General features: G+C 36.5%; 1 protein-coding gene across 1 annotated transcript; it reads right to left on the reverse strand.

The window, feature by feature from the left end:
* Positions 1-16,775: 16,775 nt before the first annotated feature.
* LOC137966311 (cytochrome P450 714C2-like) lies at positions 16,776-19,269 on the reverse strand. The gene is made up of 5 exons (XM_068812894.1): positions 18,981-19,269; positions 18,430-18,656; positions 17,770-18,011; positions 17,323-17,686; positions 16,776-17,201 (listed from the first exon to the last, which is right to left on the reverse strand). The coding sequence occupies exons 1-5, from the start codon at positions 19,267-19,269 to the stop codon at positions 16,776-16,778; spliced, it is 1,548 nt and encodes a 515-aa protein (XP_068668995.1).
* Between the last annotated feature and the right edge of the window lie 608 nt (positions 19,270-19,877).

The raw sequence follows: 19,877 nt of genomic DNA on the forward strand, positions 1-19,877 counted from the left end.
GAGAGATAATTTCCAATACCAATATGGGGTTCAAGAGAGTTTCAAATGAGGTCATTCAACTTTGATTATGATACTTCACCACTGAAAGGAGGTGGTACATTTTGGTAGGTCGAATGAGAGATAATCCTTTCAAGGACTACGAGGAGAGATAATTTCCAATACCAATATGGGGTTCAAGAGAACTTCAAATGAGGTCATTCAACTTTGATTATGATACTTCACCACTGAAAGGAGGTGGTACATTTTGGTAGGTCTAATGAGAGGCAATCCTTTCTTATAAGGACTATGAGGAGAGAGAATTTCCAATACCACTATGAGGTTCGAGAGAATTTCTCAAAGTGGAGTATTGAGTCAGATGAGGTCTTTCAACTTTTATTATGAAACTTCACCTCTGAAAGGAAGTGGTACCTTTTTGTAGGTCTAATGAGAGGCAATCCTAAAGGGTAGATGGGGCCTCCTTTTCTTATAAGGACTATGAGGAGACTATGACAATGTTTGAAATTTTGGAGCAAGCCTCAAATCCTTTTGGGATAATGATAATTTAGTAGACAATCACTTGATCATTTGGTGCATATTTTATACTAAAATAAAGTGGAGAATAAACAAGTTATAGGGATGTGGACTTCGACTTAGTGCCCTACAAAATAATCTTTGAGTAGGGTCCTTCATAAACAATTCTTTTTCTATTTGGTATGTTTTACATAAAAAAATATCCAAATGCTTTTTGCATTTGATTATTTTCTTTTGTTTTGTTTTTTAATCAAGCCAATAGTTAACTTATCTCATCCTTAAGTGACTTTTCCTTACTTAGACCAATGAGATCACTAGTTGGTTCATTTAAAAAATCACAAAAAATAATGGCTTCTTGATAGAAATGATTAAATGATATAGAAGCTCATGGAACCTATCTTAATAATAAATAAATAACGAAAAACCCGTACCATGCATGAGGAGAAATGAAGAACAGATAATAGTAAAAAATTAAATTAAACGAAAAGACTATTACCTCTTAAAAGAATAATAGCTAAAAATAAAATTAAAAAAATGGAAAATAAAATAAAATAAAATAATTAATTACATAACTCTTGAACAAGCAATACAATGTATTACTCGTATGTCTTAGAAGTATCTATCATTTTTTTCTTTTTCACAGTCATTTGAATCTTTGGGCTTGAGTCTTCTAGACCTTTTTGGTTTTTTCATAGACGTCTACTTATTACATTTTAATAAATTTGAATCAAATCTCTTGGGCCGCTAGTAAAAACCAAACATTTTTCAATATATGATGCATTTCAATTTTTTGAAACCATTGCATATTAAATAAGATAAAATCAATACTTTAAAAAAAGATAAAAATGGAAAATCAGGAAAAATAATAATAAAATTAATAAAGGGATCAAAAGACATAAATAAACAACATCAAGAATCAATAAATAGAAGTAAAAAAAATATCAAAATGAAAAATAATAATTATTAACTAAATAAAATCAGAAGATAATTTTTTCTATATTAAACAGTAAAAAACTAAAAATTAAATTAAATAATTATATAATTTTTAATAATTATCAATATTATTAATTTAGTTAATTAAACAGGTAAAATAATAAGTAATTAAAAATTAATATAATATGTTTTATTATAAATTATATAAATGAACTAATAAACAATATATACATAAATAAAAACCATACAAGTAATAATAACTAATTATTATATTAACTAAAATATATTTATGATATTATTCAAGTATAAATTTCAGTTGGATTTTAAAACACATATACTATTAGTTAAAATATGTAATAAAAAGGGTAAAGATAAGTAATTAATAAATTTAAAATTATAAGCAATAAAGAAAAAACTGAAAAATATTTGTAACTTTTTAAACTATAAATCTAATTGTAAAATTGTAACTTAAATAATTAATGAACATTAAATAATAAATGTTATTAATTATTTTAATCAATATAATCATATTAAGGTAAACATTCGGTAATTAAAAAGATGTTAAGGGTCTGTTTGAAACTCCTAGAAAGAAAATGAGAATTTGACCATTTTTTCCAAAAATAGTTAGTGAAAATTAAATAATGATCAAATTCTCCTTTTCACTGACTATTTTTGGGAATAATAATTGTCAAATTATTATTTTATTTTATTTTATTTTCTTTTTCATGGGATTCCAAACAGACCCTAAGTAATTAAAAACATAAAAGCAAGGAAATGGTTAAAACAGAAAACTAAAAAGAAAGAATGTAAATAGATTTACTACATTATTAGAGTATAAATTAAAAATAACAAAACTTTAACTTAGATAAATATTAATTAAAATAAGTAGTAGAAATAAAGAAGGTGAAATAATAACTAATTAATAAATTTAAATTAAAACCATAAGTTTAATAAGTAATAAAAAAATTAAAATAAAACCTAATGAGGAAAATGAAAAAAAATGAATAAACGAAAATGAAGAATAAGTAGTAGTAAGCAAATAAAGTCAAAATTGAATTTTTACATATTTTAAACAGTCAAATGTAAACTTAAAATATTAAAATAACTTTTTTAATAAACATGCCATAGTAGTCATCTAACATATAAAAGTCTAAGAGTTGTAGGACACAATGTCGATATGACACCCCGGTGTAAAAAATATTTTGAGTAAGGCTACATGGGAATTATCCAAATTTGCACATAACAAACAGAAATGTTCTTCCAAGTTTGCATGTTCAACATCTTAGAATAAGCAAGTCATCAGATACATTTTACTCCAAGAAATATAATTAAAGGAAATGCAAATAGCCTTCTAATTCAACTTAGCAGCTCACAACCTGTTCACAAGGAGATTAACACCATTCCTAGGCTCCAAAAACATCTTGAAAGTGGGTGCATGGATATATCTGGGAGAGAGAGAAAATGCAAACTTAGAAAGGAGAAGAGACAAGACTACCTTAAGCTCTACCATGGCAAAGTTCAACCCCAAGCATGTCTGAATCCCTAAACCGAAAGGCATGTACACATATGGGTGCTTACAAGCATTTGAAACCCCATCCTTGAACCTCTATGGTTGGAACTTTTTTCTAGTCCAGCCCCCAGATTTCTGTGTCTCGGTGCAACTCAGAAATGGAGATCCAAATGGTGAAGCCTTTGGAAACACAGATGCCTCCAAACACCGTATCTTCCAAGTTGTCTATGTAGAGTGTGTGCTAATAAGTTATTTTGAGATGTATGCCTAATAGAAGATCACTTGTATGTGAATGAGAAGTTGTCGAGCTAAGCAAGAAAAGAAAAATAAGAGGTTGACAAAGAGAGGAAGAAAGAAATGTAGATATATAATGTTGTTAGACAATAATGAATCTAAATATTTATTTCATGGGTCTATAACTTTTCTTTATGAAAGTTATTTATTTCAAACATTTTTTGTGTTGTTACTTTTCTGAAAACAAGATTATTGTTGTTGCAAACATACTCCAAATGCAAGTTCATATGATATCTTACCTTCTCATCTACCTAGACTATCATCAGTCATCTCAAGAGATGGATTCGATGGAGCCACCATCTGAGGTGCATGATAGTGAGTTTCTTGAGGATGGGATAAAAATCTACTAATTATTATCACACATTTATGTTAAATTATATTTTTCTACTAGTAATTTAAGTTTTGTGTATATAAATATATTCACACCATTGCCTTCCACATCATCTCCATCCACATTGTTTCCATTTGTTTCCTCACAGACAAGGTGATCACAAGGCTTGATCAAGAAGATCGTGGTGGAGAGTTTGGAGATTTGTATAGGAGGGCATTGAAACCTTATAGTCCACTTTTCACTCATTGGTTGGGTCATATCTTGAGGACTCATATAGAGGTGAAGGTGGAAAGGTTCAAAGCCTACACCGATGATCAATTAACTTGTGTGTATTCTTATATTTAGGTAATGTTACAAATTACTCAATTAAAAATTCCCTTTTTACTTTTTTCTAGCTTACAATGTTAAGTTTGATAATATTTTGTGTTATAGGAGAAGTTTAATATTGATATGAATAGTAATGTGGAGGTACGAGCAGACGTGCCTTCTATACTGGGTGATACATTTCAACAACATTGGATTTCTATGCACGATGTTGGAAGACATAGCCCAAACCCACATGACCAAGGAAAACTCACATATTGAAGTGCATTAGAAGATGGGCCCAAGCCCATAAGACCAAGGATGACCCATGCATCCAAGAGAGATTGAAGTTGGGGTCAAGGCCCACAGATCAAGGATAAGGCCCATAGGCCCACATACATTGATGGTAGGATGGTAACTAAAGAGTCATCTCATAGAGATGACATTTATGTAATTAAGCTAAAGTTCTAGGGTTAAAACCCTAAACCCAAATTCATGGGTATTATTATAATATTTTAGTTTCATAAATCTATAAATAGAGCTTTAGGGGGAGGGTTAGAAATAATCAATTCTATAACCCTTCTTCCTCTAGTTTTCTCCCAATGAGTTTCTCTCCCCTTTTCTCCATGATCTAAATTCATGGAGTCCGGAAAATCAACATGGTATCAGAGCTTTGATTTTCAGGATTCTGACTATGGTTTTTCAGGTTTCATTCTCCTTCATGTAGGGTTAGAAAATTTTTTCTCTTCTTTTATTTCTTAGTCTCGTGCATTGTTTTGCTTTCTTATTTTGATTAAATCTTCCTGCCTTGAGTCTCATTGTCTCTGAAGCCGAACTAACAAGTGCTAGTTCCTTAATATTTTTTTTCCTTCCTGCTCGTTATTATTGTTGTCTTTCGTCCTTGAAAACTTGTTTGAATTGCTCTACGGCCATGGCTTCCGCCTTGGTGTAGATGCCCGCGACTTTCTAGTACCCCACACAATTCTCTGTGACTTTTTCGGAGTACTATTGACCGATGAGAGGCAGGATCATTGTCACTCTCATAAATTTCTCGAATGGCCCAGTAACGATGTCTCTGAAGAAGTCATCGTTGGAGTTGAGGTCGTTTTCTGTCTTCTCCTTCGGCCATTTTCATCTGCGTGTTCTCTTTGCTTTTGCTTTTTACCAGGGACTTCGGCGTCGACGTACTATTAGAAGAAACACTGGGGGATATATGAGACTCACTCCTGCACCGTCTCCTTGGCGTCCTTGGATATCTTCGAGTTCGCCGACAGCGCCTTCTTCATGATCCGACTGACGTTAACGATCGGAAGGAACCTGTCCTGCTCCCTCGACGAGAACTCGCTATTAGTGTTGCTGTTATTTTGTCTCCCCGATTTGTTGTCTGAGTCTGCCATTCGAAAACATTACGGTGGAAGAGTCTCTGTTGGATTTTCCAAGCCGTCTCTGCTGTCGTTGTGATCCTGTGCTGTTCGGGAGCGTACTGTGGGGAAGATGATATTTCTGGAAGGTCTATTCTGGAGTGAAGTGTTTTTTCGGAAAGTCCTCTCTGTCAAGAATTGTTGTCGGAATGTTTCCTCCCAAGCCGAGCTATGTTGTCGTCGAGTGATAGATGCTAGATTCTGACATGAGAACTAGGTTAATTATAATTGAATAACCCTTATAATTGTGTTATAGGTGGTTATTTATCGGTTTTCACTTGAAACGTGCATTTATTGAATTTGACATTAATCATTGCTTATATTGCATATTTTTCTCTCCTGAATGATATTTCATTCCTTTTAGGGTTTATTTCTTCTTGAAATGATTTTTATGGATTTAATTATGGAATTTCAGGAGAATTTTGGTGGAGAAGGAAATATTTACCAAAATACCCTTAGTGAAAGGGAGGTGATTTTTTAGGGCAAATCGTATTAAAACGAGAGCCCGTCGACGGAAACAGGGGGGCCGTTGACCGGAAAGAAGAGAGAAACAGGGGAGGCCGCCGACTGTTCGGAGGGGAGATCCGAGAGGGCTCCCTCCAAACGGCGTTCGTCACCGTCGTCCACCACCATCGGGCAACCGAGAACAGACCCGAGGAGAGCTTGAGAGAGTCTCCGTCGCGGCAAGTTCGACGCTACCATTCTCTGCTCGCCAGGTCGAGAGGTGACCCGAGAGGGCTCCTCCGGCGCCGATTCCGCATTCCGACCATCCTTCGGCGTCGAATACCCATTTTCGACCTTTTCCGAAGCTATTTCGACTCAGACCGAGACTCGAGAGAGCCGGTTAGAGGATTTCGGCTCCATTCCATCATCCGCAGGTCGTCACCTCCGTTCGTTGGCTTCTATCCTTCTTCACCGGTGTCGTTTCTACCTCCGGCCACTCGCTCTTGCTCCCCGAAGCCATCAATTTCGGAAAATTGTAGCACCCGTGAGAACGAGTCTGCTGCCCGAGCGAGAGGAAGGAGAAGGGGAGTAATCCGTCATTTTTGAATTTAATTTTTCTATAGTTTGAACTTAGGTTTTGAATGTTTATTAAATGTGATTTGATAATTAATGTTTATTGAATATTTGTTTTCCCGATATTTGATTAAATTAAATAGTTAGGGTAGGATTATAATTTAGGTTGGATTTTCGTATTTTAATCCGATTTTTGTCTTTCACTCTATGCGCCCGAGAGGGGCTAGACGCAAGGATTGAGAAATCGGATCCGTGGTTACGTGGCGCTCGAGAGAGGCACGAATCACAGTAAAATCCAGAGTTGATAATTTTAGTATGATCACAATAAGAAATTGATTATCTGTATTCTATTGTAATCCGATCTCTGTCATTAACTCTAGGCGCCCGAGAGGGGCTAGACACAAGGATTGAGAATCCGGATTCGTGGTTACGTGGCGCTCGAGAGAGGCACGTATCACAGTAAAATCCAGAGTTGATGTTTCCTGTTGTGGAAGTAGTTAACCAGATGATGGTTCGATAATTTAGGATATAATTAGTGTTTAGTTTAGATTAATTCATCATATTTGGTTAGGCTAGTTGACTGAAGAATACACAAAATTCAGTCCTCCCTGTGGATATGACCCTCGCTTCCCGCTAGATTACATGAACGATTCGTACGCTTGCTAGGTATAAAAGCCAATGTAATTAAATTCTACATCAAGTTTTTGGCAGCTATGCGTTGCTATTTTTGGAAGTTGTCGTTGTCGATGTTCGGCTTAAGTCCCGGTGATATCTCTTATTTTGGAAAGGTTCCGTTTCGATTTCGTCATTGAGATTTCTCTGCGGGATCCTCCGTCCGAATGCTGTCACTATTCGGAAAGGAAAATTTCCTTGTTTCGAGCCGTTTGCTGGAGGAAGAAAATGATTAAATATTTCCTAAGTTAAAAAATATTATTTTAGCCCCTAAGTTCGGAAAGGTTAATTGATGACAATCCTGATTCACCCGAGTCAACTCAGCACGCTCGAGTCAAGCCAGCGCCGAGTTAACCCAACCAACCACTCTTCTGTTTCAGACCGAGTCAAGTCGAACCAACCCGGACCAGGTCAACTCGGGTCCAGGTCAACCTAACGCTTACCTCTTAATTTCTGCCTCGATATGCATGCCCAGGATTTCGGCGCAACTCAGTAATTTTTTTTTCTCTGGCTGGATTATTATTTTTGAAGAATTGACAGATTATTCCTTGGTCAACATATTATTTGGTCTAGATATGTGCATTGGATTATTTCATGGGTAATATTACAAGGATTATTTTGGGTCGTGTTAAGTGGGCCCAATCCAAGCCCATTTAAGTTGCTGCTATTGTGTCTATTTTGATGAGATAGTATTATTGAAGAAGAGGTAGCCTGATACCATTATTTATTGTCATCCCCGTTAAAAAAAAGAATTAAATTTATTTTTGATTGGGAGTCCATGATGGAGGAACTTCATCCCCGTCAAAAAAAGAATCAAATTTTTTTTGGTTGGGAGTCCATGATGGAGGAACTTCATCCTCGTCAAAAAAAGAATCAAATTTATTTTTGGTTGGGAGTCCATGACGGAGGAACTTCATCCCTATAAAAAAAAGAATCAATTTTTTTTTTTTTGGTTGGGAGTCTATGACGGAGGAACTTCATCCCCGTAAAAAAAAGAATCAAATTTATTTGTGGTTGGGAGTCCATGACAGAGGAACTTCATCCCCATAAAAAATATCAAAATTTTTATGGTTGAGAAACTTATTGTTATATTTATGTTACTACCCCCATTAATATCATATATTACTCTACCACTTGAGAGTCGTTGTCCTGTGGAAGGACACGCTGGTGGAGGTGGACACTTCAGAGCAATGTCTTAGCGGCTAGGAGTGATTTATTCTCACTAATATTATACCAGCTGGGCCTCATGAAGAAGAGCACCAGCGTGAGGGGGAGTGTTGGAAGATGAAGGCATATTATACAAGAAATATTTTATAAATCATTTGTAGCAAGTTGCGAGTTCATGTTATTCTCTCGCCCCCAGCTTGAGGGGGAGTGTTGGAAGACAAGGCCCAATCCCACACGACCAAGGAAGACTCACATATTGAAGTGTATTAGAAGATGGGCCCAAACCCATAAGACCAAGGAAGACCCATGCATCCAAGAGAGATTGAAGATGGGGTCAAGGCCCACAGATCAAGGATAAGGCCCATAGGCCCACATACATTGATGGCAAGATGGTAAATAAAGAGTCATCTCATAGAGATGGTATTGATGTAATTAAGCTAAAGTTCTAGCGTTAAAACCCTAAACCCTAAGTTCAGGGGTATTATTATAATATTTTAGTTTCATAAATCTATAAATAGAGCTTCAGGGGAGGGTTAGAAATAATCAAGTTTATAACCCTTCTTCCTCCAGTTTTCTCCCAATGAGTTTCTCTCTCTTTTTCTCCATGAGCTAAATTCATGAAGTTCTGAAAATCAACACACGCCTAATTAGAGAGTGTGGAGGTTACCTTATTGTGTGTCCATTCCCTAAAGGATTTGCAGTGGTTGTGTGTAAACGTGTTTCTGGGAGAAAGGTTCGAGGTGATTAGATTTCTAGGGATTGTACTTTAAAATTACAACTATATTTTTACTCATGTATAATTTTCATTTGTAGAGACATTCCCAAGTAAAAGTGAAAAATGTTAGCAAACAAAATCTTCGATTTACTGTGGGGTCAAAGTCTTTTATGCGTATCAAAAAAGAAATGGTATGTATTATAATTGAAGTATATTTTATTTTCAAATGTACAACTAATGTAATATATTTAAATGTACGTGTCCTTCCATATCTGTGTGGTACAAATTGCTCTGATATTGAGCAATTTTAGAATACTCACCAGTCTCAGTACAGATGGACTGGTGGTTTTGAAGAACAATATATAAGTGAAATTATATTATTAATTTTTTAAAAATAATACATTTATTATAAGCAAAAACAATTATAAATGTCTTGTGTTATTTTTCATAGGAGGTGATGCATCGGTTGGTACAAGAGGTACAAGAGGTTGTTGACCTGGTTAATGAGAGTGTCATTGTTGGTCGGGTTCATGGAGCTAGGTCTGTTTACATTAAGGGGTTGGGTTTAGCTCAACCGCTAGTAGTCAGAATAGCCCGACCATCATCAGCTCAATCAACTGCACATATAGTGGATGATTTGTAGGAATCTAAAGAAGTGGTCTTAACTCAAAAGCAGCTAAAAAATGTACAATTTTAGAGTAAGGTGACTGAATGTTGTGCTGAGTATGGACATCGTGCTAAGGAACATGAACTTAAGAGGAATAGCATAAAATAAAGATGCAATGGTTATTTTCAGCAGATACAAACTCAAAACAAGACACCCTAGATCCTCTCGCATATGGAGTATACTTTTTAATTATTTTTGTATGATTAATAATTTTTTATATTTTAATTTTGTTATAATTTTAAATATATTTTGGGATTGATTATACATATTTTGTTTATATATTTTTATTTAATTAATTATTTTATTTTGCAATGAATTTATTTATTAATTGGAAATTATATTTTAAAAAAATAAAAATCATATTAGAAATGATCACCCTTTGGCGACAAAATTTCTTATACTATTATTTACTTATTTATTAGACAATAGAATAAGTAATTAGGTAATAAAGAAAATAAAAAATAAATTAAGAATTTAGAAAATCATGAATACTATAAAAATATATTATCATACAAATAGAAGCTAAGAACAATGCCATTTTAATATATAACAAAGTCACTAAAAGAATATTATAAAAATCCTTAAAAAAACACTTGAATCATATTTTATCTCAAACATATATTTAAATAAAATTTATCGAAACCCCAACCCAATTCTGTATCTTGGGATTCAGAGAAACTACTCTTATCGATTACAGAAATCCCTATACCCTCTGACTTCTGGAGGATTGTTTTCAAATGGAGGAGCTGATATAAGTTATTGGGCATCATCATTTCAATTAGAGATACGAATACTAAACATTAACATGGAGATCAATCTACAGGTTGGACCTTTAAATGTTTGAAATTTTGACTGGTTGGACTATGAGTCCAAAGCTTTTTCGATGAAGAAAGGATAGACAGGAGGAATAGGCAATTGAGATGGTGTTGAAGGGTTATAGAAGCATCATATTATTCTTGTTCCTATCCCTTCTGCTGCCCCAACCTCCATTGTTATTATCAGAGGGTGAGGGAGTATCAAAGATCCTTCTTATGTTGCTATGCTATTTGTTGTGAAACATGAGGCTATCACAATGAAATCTCTGGTATGATCAACGAAGAGTCCAAAACAAGGAAGAAGAACACAAAAGGTTTAACATGGTTCGGTGGTGTGCCTACATCCACAGGAGCGAGCGGCACTAAATTCACTATATTAAAGTAGGGCTACATAATGTGTATTTATACTAACCCTACGTACAGAGTAAAAGTACAAAAATACCCCCCTAACCTCACTATATGAGTCATATGCTTCAACAATCTCCACCTTGCGAATATCCACCCCTTACGAAAAAAAAAAAACATAACCTAGGACTCCACCTGGAACAATAGGTTGGGGCGTCTCCCATCTAGCAACTGGAGACATTAATCAAGTTCAAACAATGCTTAAACTTATCTGTAGTAACAAACTTTGTTAACATGTCTGCAACATTCTCAGAAGTGTGAACTTTTTCAAGCAGTAAATCACATGATGAAACCAATTCCCTGATCCTGTGAAACCTCACATCTATGTGCTTAGTCCTCGCAGGAAACACCTGGTTCTTTGCTAAATATATTGCACTCTGACTATCACAGTGCAACTGAACTACACCTTGTTGGACACCCAGCTCTTTGACCAATCCTGTAAGCCACAAAACCTCCTTGGCAGCCTCACCTATTGCCATATACTCTAACTCAGTAGTAGATAGTGCAACTATAGGCTGTACCATGGACCTCCAACAAATAGGTCCTCCCCCAAGAGTACATACATAACATGTGGTTGACCTCCTGTCATTTATGTCCCATACATAGTCTGCATCCACATATCCCACAACTGAAGGGTCACTCTGTTGTCTGCTAGACATGATGCCATTGTCGGTAGTACCCCTCAAGTATCCAAAAATCCAATTGGTTGCATCCCAATGCTCTCGAGCCGGATTTGAAAGAAACTTGCTAACCACGTTGACAACTTGTGCCAAATCTGGTCATGTACAATCTGAACCTCATCATCTGTCTTTGGGCACTGAGCGGTGGATAATATGAAATGATTCACCAAAGGTGTACTTACTAGTGTTGCAATTCCCATGCCGAAATGTCCAACTCCTTCTCAACATAGCTATGCTGAGGTAGCCATAATCTTCTGGAAGCTCTGTCCCTGCGAATCTCCATCCCAAGAATCTTCTTGGATGCACACAAATCCTTCATGTAATATTATCTGCTCAACAAAGTCTTCAACTTGTTGACCTCACTCATACTCTTGGCAATAATCAACATATCATCCACAGAAAGTAACAGAAAAATAAAAGAATCATCATCAAGGCTTTTCACATAAACACAACAATCATACCCATACCTTTGGTAGCCATTCCGGATCATGTAAGAGTCAAATCGCTTGTACCATTACCTCGGAGACTGCTTCAACCCATAAAATAATTTCTTCAAATTATAGACCAAATGTTCCTATCCAGGGTGACTGAACCCTTCTGGCTGCACCATGTAAATCTGTTCCTCCTAGTCACCATGAAGGAAAGTTGTATTTAAATCAATCTGCTCCAACTACATGTCTGAATGTGCTACTAACGCCAATACTGCCCTGCTGGAGGTGTGTCTAACCAGAAGGGAGAAGACCTCATCATAGTCAACCCCTTTCGTCTATGAGTAACCCTTTGCTACTAAACGAGCCTTGAATTTTTTCCCCTCCTTTTCTGAAACTGTTTCTTTCTTCTTATACACCTATTTGTACCGTATCTCTCTCATCCCCTCGGGAAGCTCCACCAACTCCAACGTTTGGTTCTTATGCAGAGACTCCATCTTCTCCACCATAGTACCCATCCATCTACTTTTCTCTTGGCTTTCTACTGCCTCCTGAAACTAGTAGGATCCTCGCTACTAGTAATAAGAGCATAAAAAACCAAATCTTCAAAACCATACCTGGTAGGTGGCTTGATATTGTGTTTGGGCCTGTCTGTGGCTATACTATGATGTTGTTGATCACCTGAGCTAGAACTCTCTGCATGTTGAGCATCCTCTTCTCTACCATGGTTCTCTAGCTCCACCTGCACCACATTCTCATTGGTACTGCAATTTTTTGGCACCTGTTTCTCTTCTTCCTGAGTATGTTGCAACATGGATTTTTCATCAAGAACCACATCTTTACTGATCACCATCTTGTTTACCTTTGGATCCTAGAGCTTGAAGTCTCTCACCTCTTTCTGATACCCCAGAACAATAAATTGTCTAGACTTCGCATCAAGCTTCAACCTCTCCTCACTAGATACATGTACGTAGGTTGGACATCCAAACACTCTCAAACCAGAGTATTCTACCTCACTGCCCGTCCACACCTCCTCTGATACTTTCCCAACTAGTGTTGCTCTAGGTGATTTTTTAATCAAGAAATATGTCATATTCACTGCTTCTGCCCAGAAGTTCTTTGCAAGCCTTGCATTTAACCTGAGACATTGAGCTCTTTCAGCTATTGTTGTTTCCTCCTTTCTGCCACATCGTTGTGTTGTGGTGTCTTGCGTAATATGAATTGTCTCTTACTCTCATGCTACTCACACAACTCCTTGAACTTTGAATTTGTGTACTTAGTACCATTGTCTGACCTGATGCTTTTAATCTTCCTCCTTGTCTGGTTTTCTACTTCAGCTTTCCACAACTTGAACTTGGCAAACGTTTCTAACTTGTGCTGCATGAAGTACACCCAAACCTTTTGTCAGTAGTCTTCAATAAAGGTCACAAAATACATGTGTCCTCCTTGTGATGCTACTCTTACTGGCCCCCAACATCGGTACGAATATAGTCCAGAATCCCCTCTGTCTTCTGTGTGGCTGTCTTGAACTACACCTTATTATGTTTCCCAAGAACACAAAACTTGAAGAAATCAAGCTTGCATGTTTTGACACTCTTCAATAGATTTATCTTGTGAAGCTCCATCATCCCACACACACCCATATGACCTAAACGCATATGCCACAAGACTTTACAATCTGACTCAAACTCTATAGCTGCAACTTCACCTACAAGTGTGGTACCTTGCAGTGTATAGATATTTCCTGATAGTTTTTGCCTCTTCATCATTGTTAAGACACATTTACACACTTTCATTACTCCACTTGTAGACTTGTAACTATACCCATTACAATCTAAGGTGCCCAATGAAATCAGATTCTTCCTTAGATCCGATATATGTCTAACATCACACAACGTTCTAACCACACCATCAAACTTTTAATTTTGATACTCCCTATTCCAACAACTTTGCTTGAAGCATCGTTACCCATCAGAATTGAGTCAAAGTTTACTAACCTGTAGGTTTGAGACCAATCTTTATTGGGTGTCATGTGATAATAACATGCTGAATCCAGAATCAAAGAATCTATGAGATGATCTTAACAGGATGGAACAGAAAGCATATCCCTGTCACATCTCTTTGAGTCTTCTTCTTCCACTACATTCACAGACTTTGATGAACCCTCTGTGTTCTTTGTGTTCCCTTTCTTTTTCTCTGGAGAATCCCATTTTATGTGCCCCTTTTTCCCGCACTTAAAACACGTTATGTCCTTCCTCTTCTTGGATTTAGACAGAGATTTGTTGTTACTCGATCCACTCTGAGACTTGTTTCTTCCACATTTCTGGTTACTGTTGGGAGATAAGTTCAAGCCCACACGACCAATGAAGGCCCACATATCTAAGTTTATTATAAGATGAGCCATACGACCAAAGAAGGCCTACAAGATGGGCCCAAGCCTATAAGAAGTAGGACCCACAATGATTACCATGAGCTGGCATCCTTATCACATCAGTTGGAAGATCAAGAAGGACTCACAAAAGTATCTTATCTTATGGTCACGTCAAAGAAGAGTTTTCGTTTGAGTTATGTTTGTCTTTTCTCTATATTGAGTTATTTAATTATGTTAGGACTTATCTTTAAGAGTTAAAGTTTGGGTATAATTGGGACAAGGGTAGTTTTATTGTAATTGGACTCTACTACCTCCTCTATTATAAATAGAGGTTCATGTACTCTGATTACAACAAGTTATTAATGTCAATGAAGTATTTTTCTTTTTCATAAATTCAACAGTTACCCTTCACCTCAAGTCCTTCACCTTGTCAAGTCTCATCATTGGCTTTCTTCCTCTGATGGAAACCTAATAGAGCACTTGTGATATCCTCCAATTTGAGAGTTTCATTTTCCCACATCAGAGTTGTAACCAAATTTTCGTACGTATGAGAATTCGGTAGGGAATTCAATAACATTAACGCCTTGTTTTTCGTCTTCAAACTTTACATCAACCCACCTCAAATCACTAATGATCTCATTAAAAATGTTGATATGCTAACTCAGATCCGAGCCCTTTGACATCTTAAGACCATATACTTTCTACTTAAGATAGAGCTTGTTCGTCAATGACTTGGACATATACCGACTTTCCAGTTTCAACCAAACTTCCATCGGTGATTCCTCATCCATGACGTGATACATCACGTCATCAGCCAGATATCTCCAAGGCGTATTTCCTTTGGGCTTGAAGACCTTGCTACTTCTATGCCCAAGAAGTATTTGAGCTGACCAAGATCCTTAAGTTTGAACTGTTTGGATAATAACTGTTTCACATCTTCAATATGTTGTAGATTGTTACCTGCCAAAATCGCGTCATCAACGTACACGAGTATTGCTATAAAACTGCCTTTGTAGGATTGGACGAATAAAGAATAATCTACCTTTGACTGAAGAACAATATGTAAGTGAAATTATATTATTATTTTTTAAAAATAATACATTTATTATAAGCAAAAACAATTATAAATGTCTTGTGTTATTTTTCATAGGAGGAGATGCATCGGTTGGTACAAGAGGTACAAGAGGTTGTTGACCTGGTTAATGAGAATGTCATTCTTCGTAGGGTTCATGGAGCTAGGTCTATTTACATTAAGGGGTTGGGTTTATCTCAACCTCTAGTAGTCAGGATAGCCCGACCATCATCAGCTCAATCAACTGCACATATAGTGGATGATTTGTAGGAATCTAAAGAAGTGGTCTTAACTTAAAAGCATGTGAAAAATGTACAATATCAAACTAAGGAGACTAAGTGTTGTGCTAAGGAATATGGACATCGTGTTAAGGAACATGAACTTAAGATGAAGAGCATAAAATAAGGATGCAATGGTTTTTTCAGCAGATACAAACTCGAAACAAGACACCCTAGATCCTCTCGCATACAGAGTATACTTTTTAATTATTTTTGTATGATTTATAATTATTTATATTTTAAATTTTTTATAATTTTTAATATATTTTGGGATTGATTATACATATTTTGGTTATATATATTTTTATTTTTTATTTAATTAATTATTTTATTTTACAATGAATTTATTTATTAATAGGAAAATATATTTTAACAAAATAAAAATAATATTAGAAATGATCACCCTTTGCCGACAAAATTTTCAATTAGTCGGTAGAGGGTGCAGGTCTCCCAACAAATTTAACAGATTCGCTAGCTGGGGTTGCACCTCAAAACGACCTCTCTATCTACGAATTGTATAAATTTGTTCACAACGAGTACGTCTATGCTAGCGAATTGAGAATTTTGCTAGCATAGGGTACCTCTCTACCAGGTTGAGCATTGACACTTTGACAACAAATTTTAAAAATTCAACGATCACATGATCAAGCTCAGGAATCTTTGCCTCGACAAAATTACAAATTTGATGATAGCCAACACACCACAAATAGACAAGGATGGGAGGATCTGAATCCCCTGCTCCAAGTAGGTGAGAGGATGATGGAGCAGAACCTATTTGTTGGGTAATGGCAAACTAGCCATTGAACAAGGGTTATAAAAAATATATAAATGAAACAGAATAGACTATGTCATATGCCATTTTATTTAAATATAATATATTGGTTGACAATATTTATTGATATATTTCATTAGTTATTTCTTATACTATTGTTTACTTATTTATTAGACAATAGAATAAGTAATTAGGTAATAAACAAAATAAAAAATAAATTAAGAATTTATAAAATCATGAATACTATAAAAATATATTATCATACAAATAGAAGCTAAGAACAATGCCGTTTTAATATATAACAAAGTCACTAAAAGGATATTATAAAAATCCTTAAAAAAACACATGAATCATATTTTATCTCAAACATATATTTAATTAAAATTTATCGAATTATTTTTTATATAGTCAGGCTCACAACCTTTTCACAAGGAGATTAACTCCATTCCCAGGCTCTAAAAACATCTTGAAAGTGGGTGCATGGACATATCTGGGAGAGAGAGAAAATGCAAACTTAGAAAGGAGAAGAGACAAGACTACCTTCAGCTCTACCATGGCAAAGTTCAACCCCAAGCATGTCCGAATCCCTAAACCGAAAGGCATGTACACATATGGGTGCTCGCAAGCATTCGAAACCCCATCCTTGAACCTCTCTGGTCGGAACTCGTTCGCGTCCAGCCCCCAGATTTCTGGGTCTCGGTGCAACTCGGCAATGGAGATCCAAATGGTGAGGCCTTTGGGAACACAGATGCCTCCAAACACCATATCTTGAAAGGCCTCTCTAGCTACAAACGGTGCAGGAGGATACAGTCGCATACTTTCTTGAATCACCATTGTGAGCTGCAAGGCAAGACAGCAACGTAAGATCATAATTAATATTACTGCAGCTTTTGTTACTTAAAAAAAATGAGTCTTTGGCTTCTGTAGAACAAAAAGTGATGTGAAGGAAAAGGCAGCTCACGGTCTTCATCCTCTTGATCATGCTGGCATCTGGATGTTGAGCTCCACAGACATCAACAATCTCTTGGCGAGCACGAGCTTGCCACTCTGGATTCAAAGCAAGTAGAAGCAAAGTCCATGTAGCAGCAATGGCGGTTGTCTCATGGCCGGCGAAGTAGATGTTCTTGCAATTGTCGACGACGAACCGGTCGGCCATGCGAGCTACCGTGTTGTTAGACTTGGCCTCTTCAAGGATGGATTGTAACAGGTCTCGTTCTGATCTGGTAACAACTTCTTCTCTCCTTTCCTTCACCACTTTTAGTATCAAAGAGTTGATCTCCTTCTCTAACCTCCATGTGTTTCTGTTAGTCTTTGTGGGAAGATACCTTCAACACATACAAGCATCACTTGTTAACGTTTAAAGATATAAGAAAACTCACTTTCAGTATCTAGGAGAAGTTTCACATACCTCAGGCCAGGGACCCCTCTATGTGTTGACATGGTGGTCTGCAATTTTCTGATCTTCTGGAATATGAATTGTCCTTTGAGATAGGAGCTCCCAAAGCAAGCCTTGGCAATAACATCAGCTGAAAGGTTTCTCATGTCCTCATCAATTCTCATGTCTGTAATCCCCTTTTCCTCCATTTCAATCTTGCTCTCCCATGATTTCAAGAGTGGGATGGTTGACTCCACCATTAGATTCACCATGCCCTAACATTATTTTAGACGGATCAAATGTTGTTGTCTTATTGAAATTTTACTTTTGCAATTTTTTTCTTCTTCTTTTCATGGCCTTTATCAAGCTCTTGCTTGCCCTATGAAAGTATTTTTGTTTCAAGAAGATTAGTAAGCTCTGCACAGATGGAGGTGTTGGCCAAGTAGCCATCAAAATCCAAGTAACTTACTTGGTTTGGACCGGTTGGGTCAGTTTGGATTTAATAACACTAATGCATTGTACTAAAAGTGAAGCTAAATAAAAAAAAAAATTATCATTTAGTAGGATCATCTGTGAGAAGAAGATTACAAAAAGCTCAGCATTTATTCTCTCACGGTTGAAATGAGTAGTTTAACCAACAAGAAAGAGGGGAAAAAAAAAAAAAAAACTAAAAGAATGGAGAAGTTAACGTACCTTAACCTTTTCCAAAAAGAGCTCCGAGGAAATTAATTTCCTCTGATGCGCCCATGCCAAACCATTGGAAGAAATGATTCCTTGCCCGAACATGGCCCTTGTATCTTTTTGATGATACGAGGGCCTACCCAAATCAAGGGACTTGTAAAGGTTCATCTCCTTCACAACTTCCGGTTGGCTCACATACATTACGGGCATACTTCCCAACGTGTATGTAAATATTGAACCTTCATGTATACAGAAAGAAAGATCAGAACGATAAAAAGCCAAGCATTTAATGAACAAGAGTGGTAGGCTTAATCCACTACATGACTAACCTCAGTCTTGAACTATTCGAGCAAAATATTATCTTATTGCAACTTCAAAGACTAAGTGGTGAAGAAAGCAATAAAAATGAAGACGAGGGTGTAGGCAACTTCAAAGACGAAACAATGAAGAAAACAGTAAAAAAACATAGATCATAATACGACATCCATGGCTGGTTCTTCCATTTCTACTGCTGGATGATGATTCAGAAATGAAAAGAAGACGAGGGTGATGGAGTAACGTACCATAAAGCTCTTTCCACCGCTGAAAGTAAGGGAAGAGCCTCGAAATATACTGGTGATCCACCTTTCCACCGCTGCCTTCTTTCTCGTCCGTGGGAGTGATTGCGGCCATCTGTTTCATCTCCTGGATGTTTCCCAACAGCAAGGAAGGCGGGGGACCTCGGATCCCTTGGCGCCGGAGCTTCTCCCGCATTCTCTCCGGCTTCCACCATAACTGGGTGTAAAGATACAGAAGAGTAGTCACAAAAGCCAGAAAGGCTAATGACAATACGAAACTGAAAGCTATCTCCATCTCTCTCTCTCTCTCTCTCTGAAAGCGCTCTTTCTCTATGAAAGCTCTCTCTGGGTTACGTCGACATGCCAATCACCATTTTATAACAGAAGTCTCCACGGACCTAAGAGTTTTAAAATGGTTTTTGAAGAAAACACGTTAAGGTTTTTAATGAAGTTTTTTATCTCCCAAAGTGGATGAACAGAAAGACACCTCCACCAAATCGAGAGGATACTGGATGCTTTTCAAAGGGTAATCAGTAATTGCTCATTAAATTACAAATTAATGAGAGAAAGATTGTAGGGGTCATATATGACCATTGTGTAGAAGTATTTCAGGAAGATATTATAAGATAACTAACAAAAGTATTTTCCAAATTCGTAACTTCGATCTTATCTCTCAAGAACGAAACAAGTAGAATGAATAAAAGTAATATTAGGTTTCCATTTGCTTGCTCAAATCTTTCGGGTTGAATTTCAACTTCAAACGAGTACTCTCCTTCAAACTGCCACTGGTAAAGAAGTTTCTCTCTCTGATCAAATTTTTTCTCGAACTCCTCTCTTTCTCATCCTTTCTTTCTATTACTTTCTATCTTGTGAGTGTTTTTCTCCTTTTCTCCTGCTCAAAAA

The sequence above is a fragment of the Aristolochia californica genome, unplaced genomic scaffold (genome assembly GCF_029961685.1).
Source record: "Aristolochia californica isolate CCGP_79_NKW_82.1479 unplaced genomic scaffold, dmAriCali1.0.hap1 SCAF_5, whole genome shotgun sequence".
NCBI lineage: Eukaryota > Viridiplantae > Streptophyta > Magnoliopsida > Piperales > Aristolochiaceae > Aristolochia > Aristolochia californica.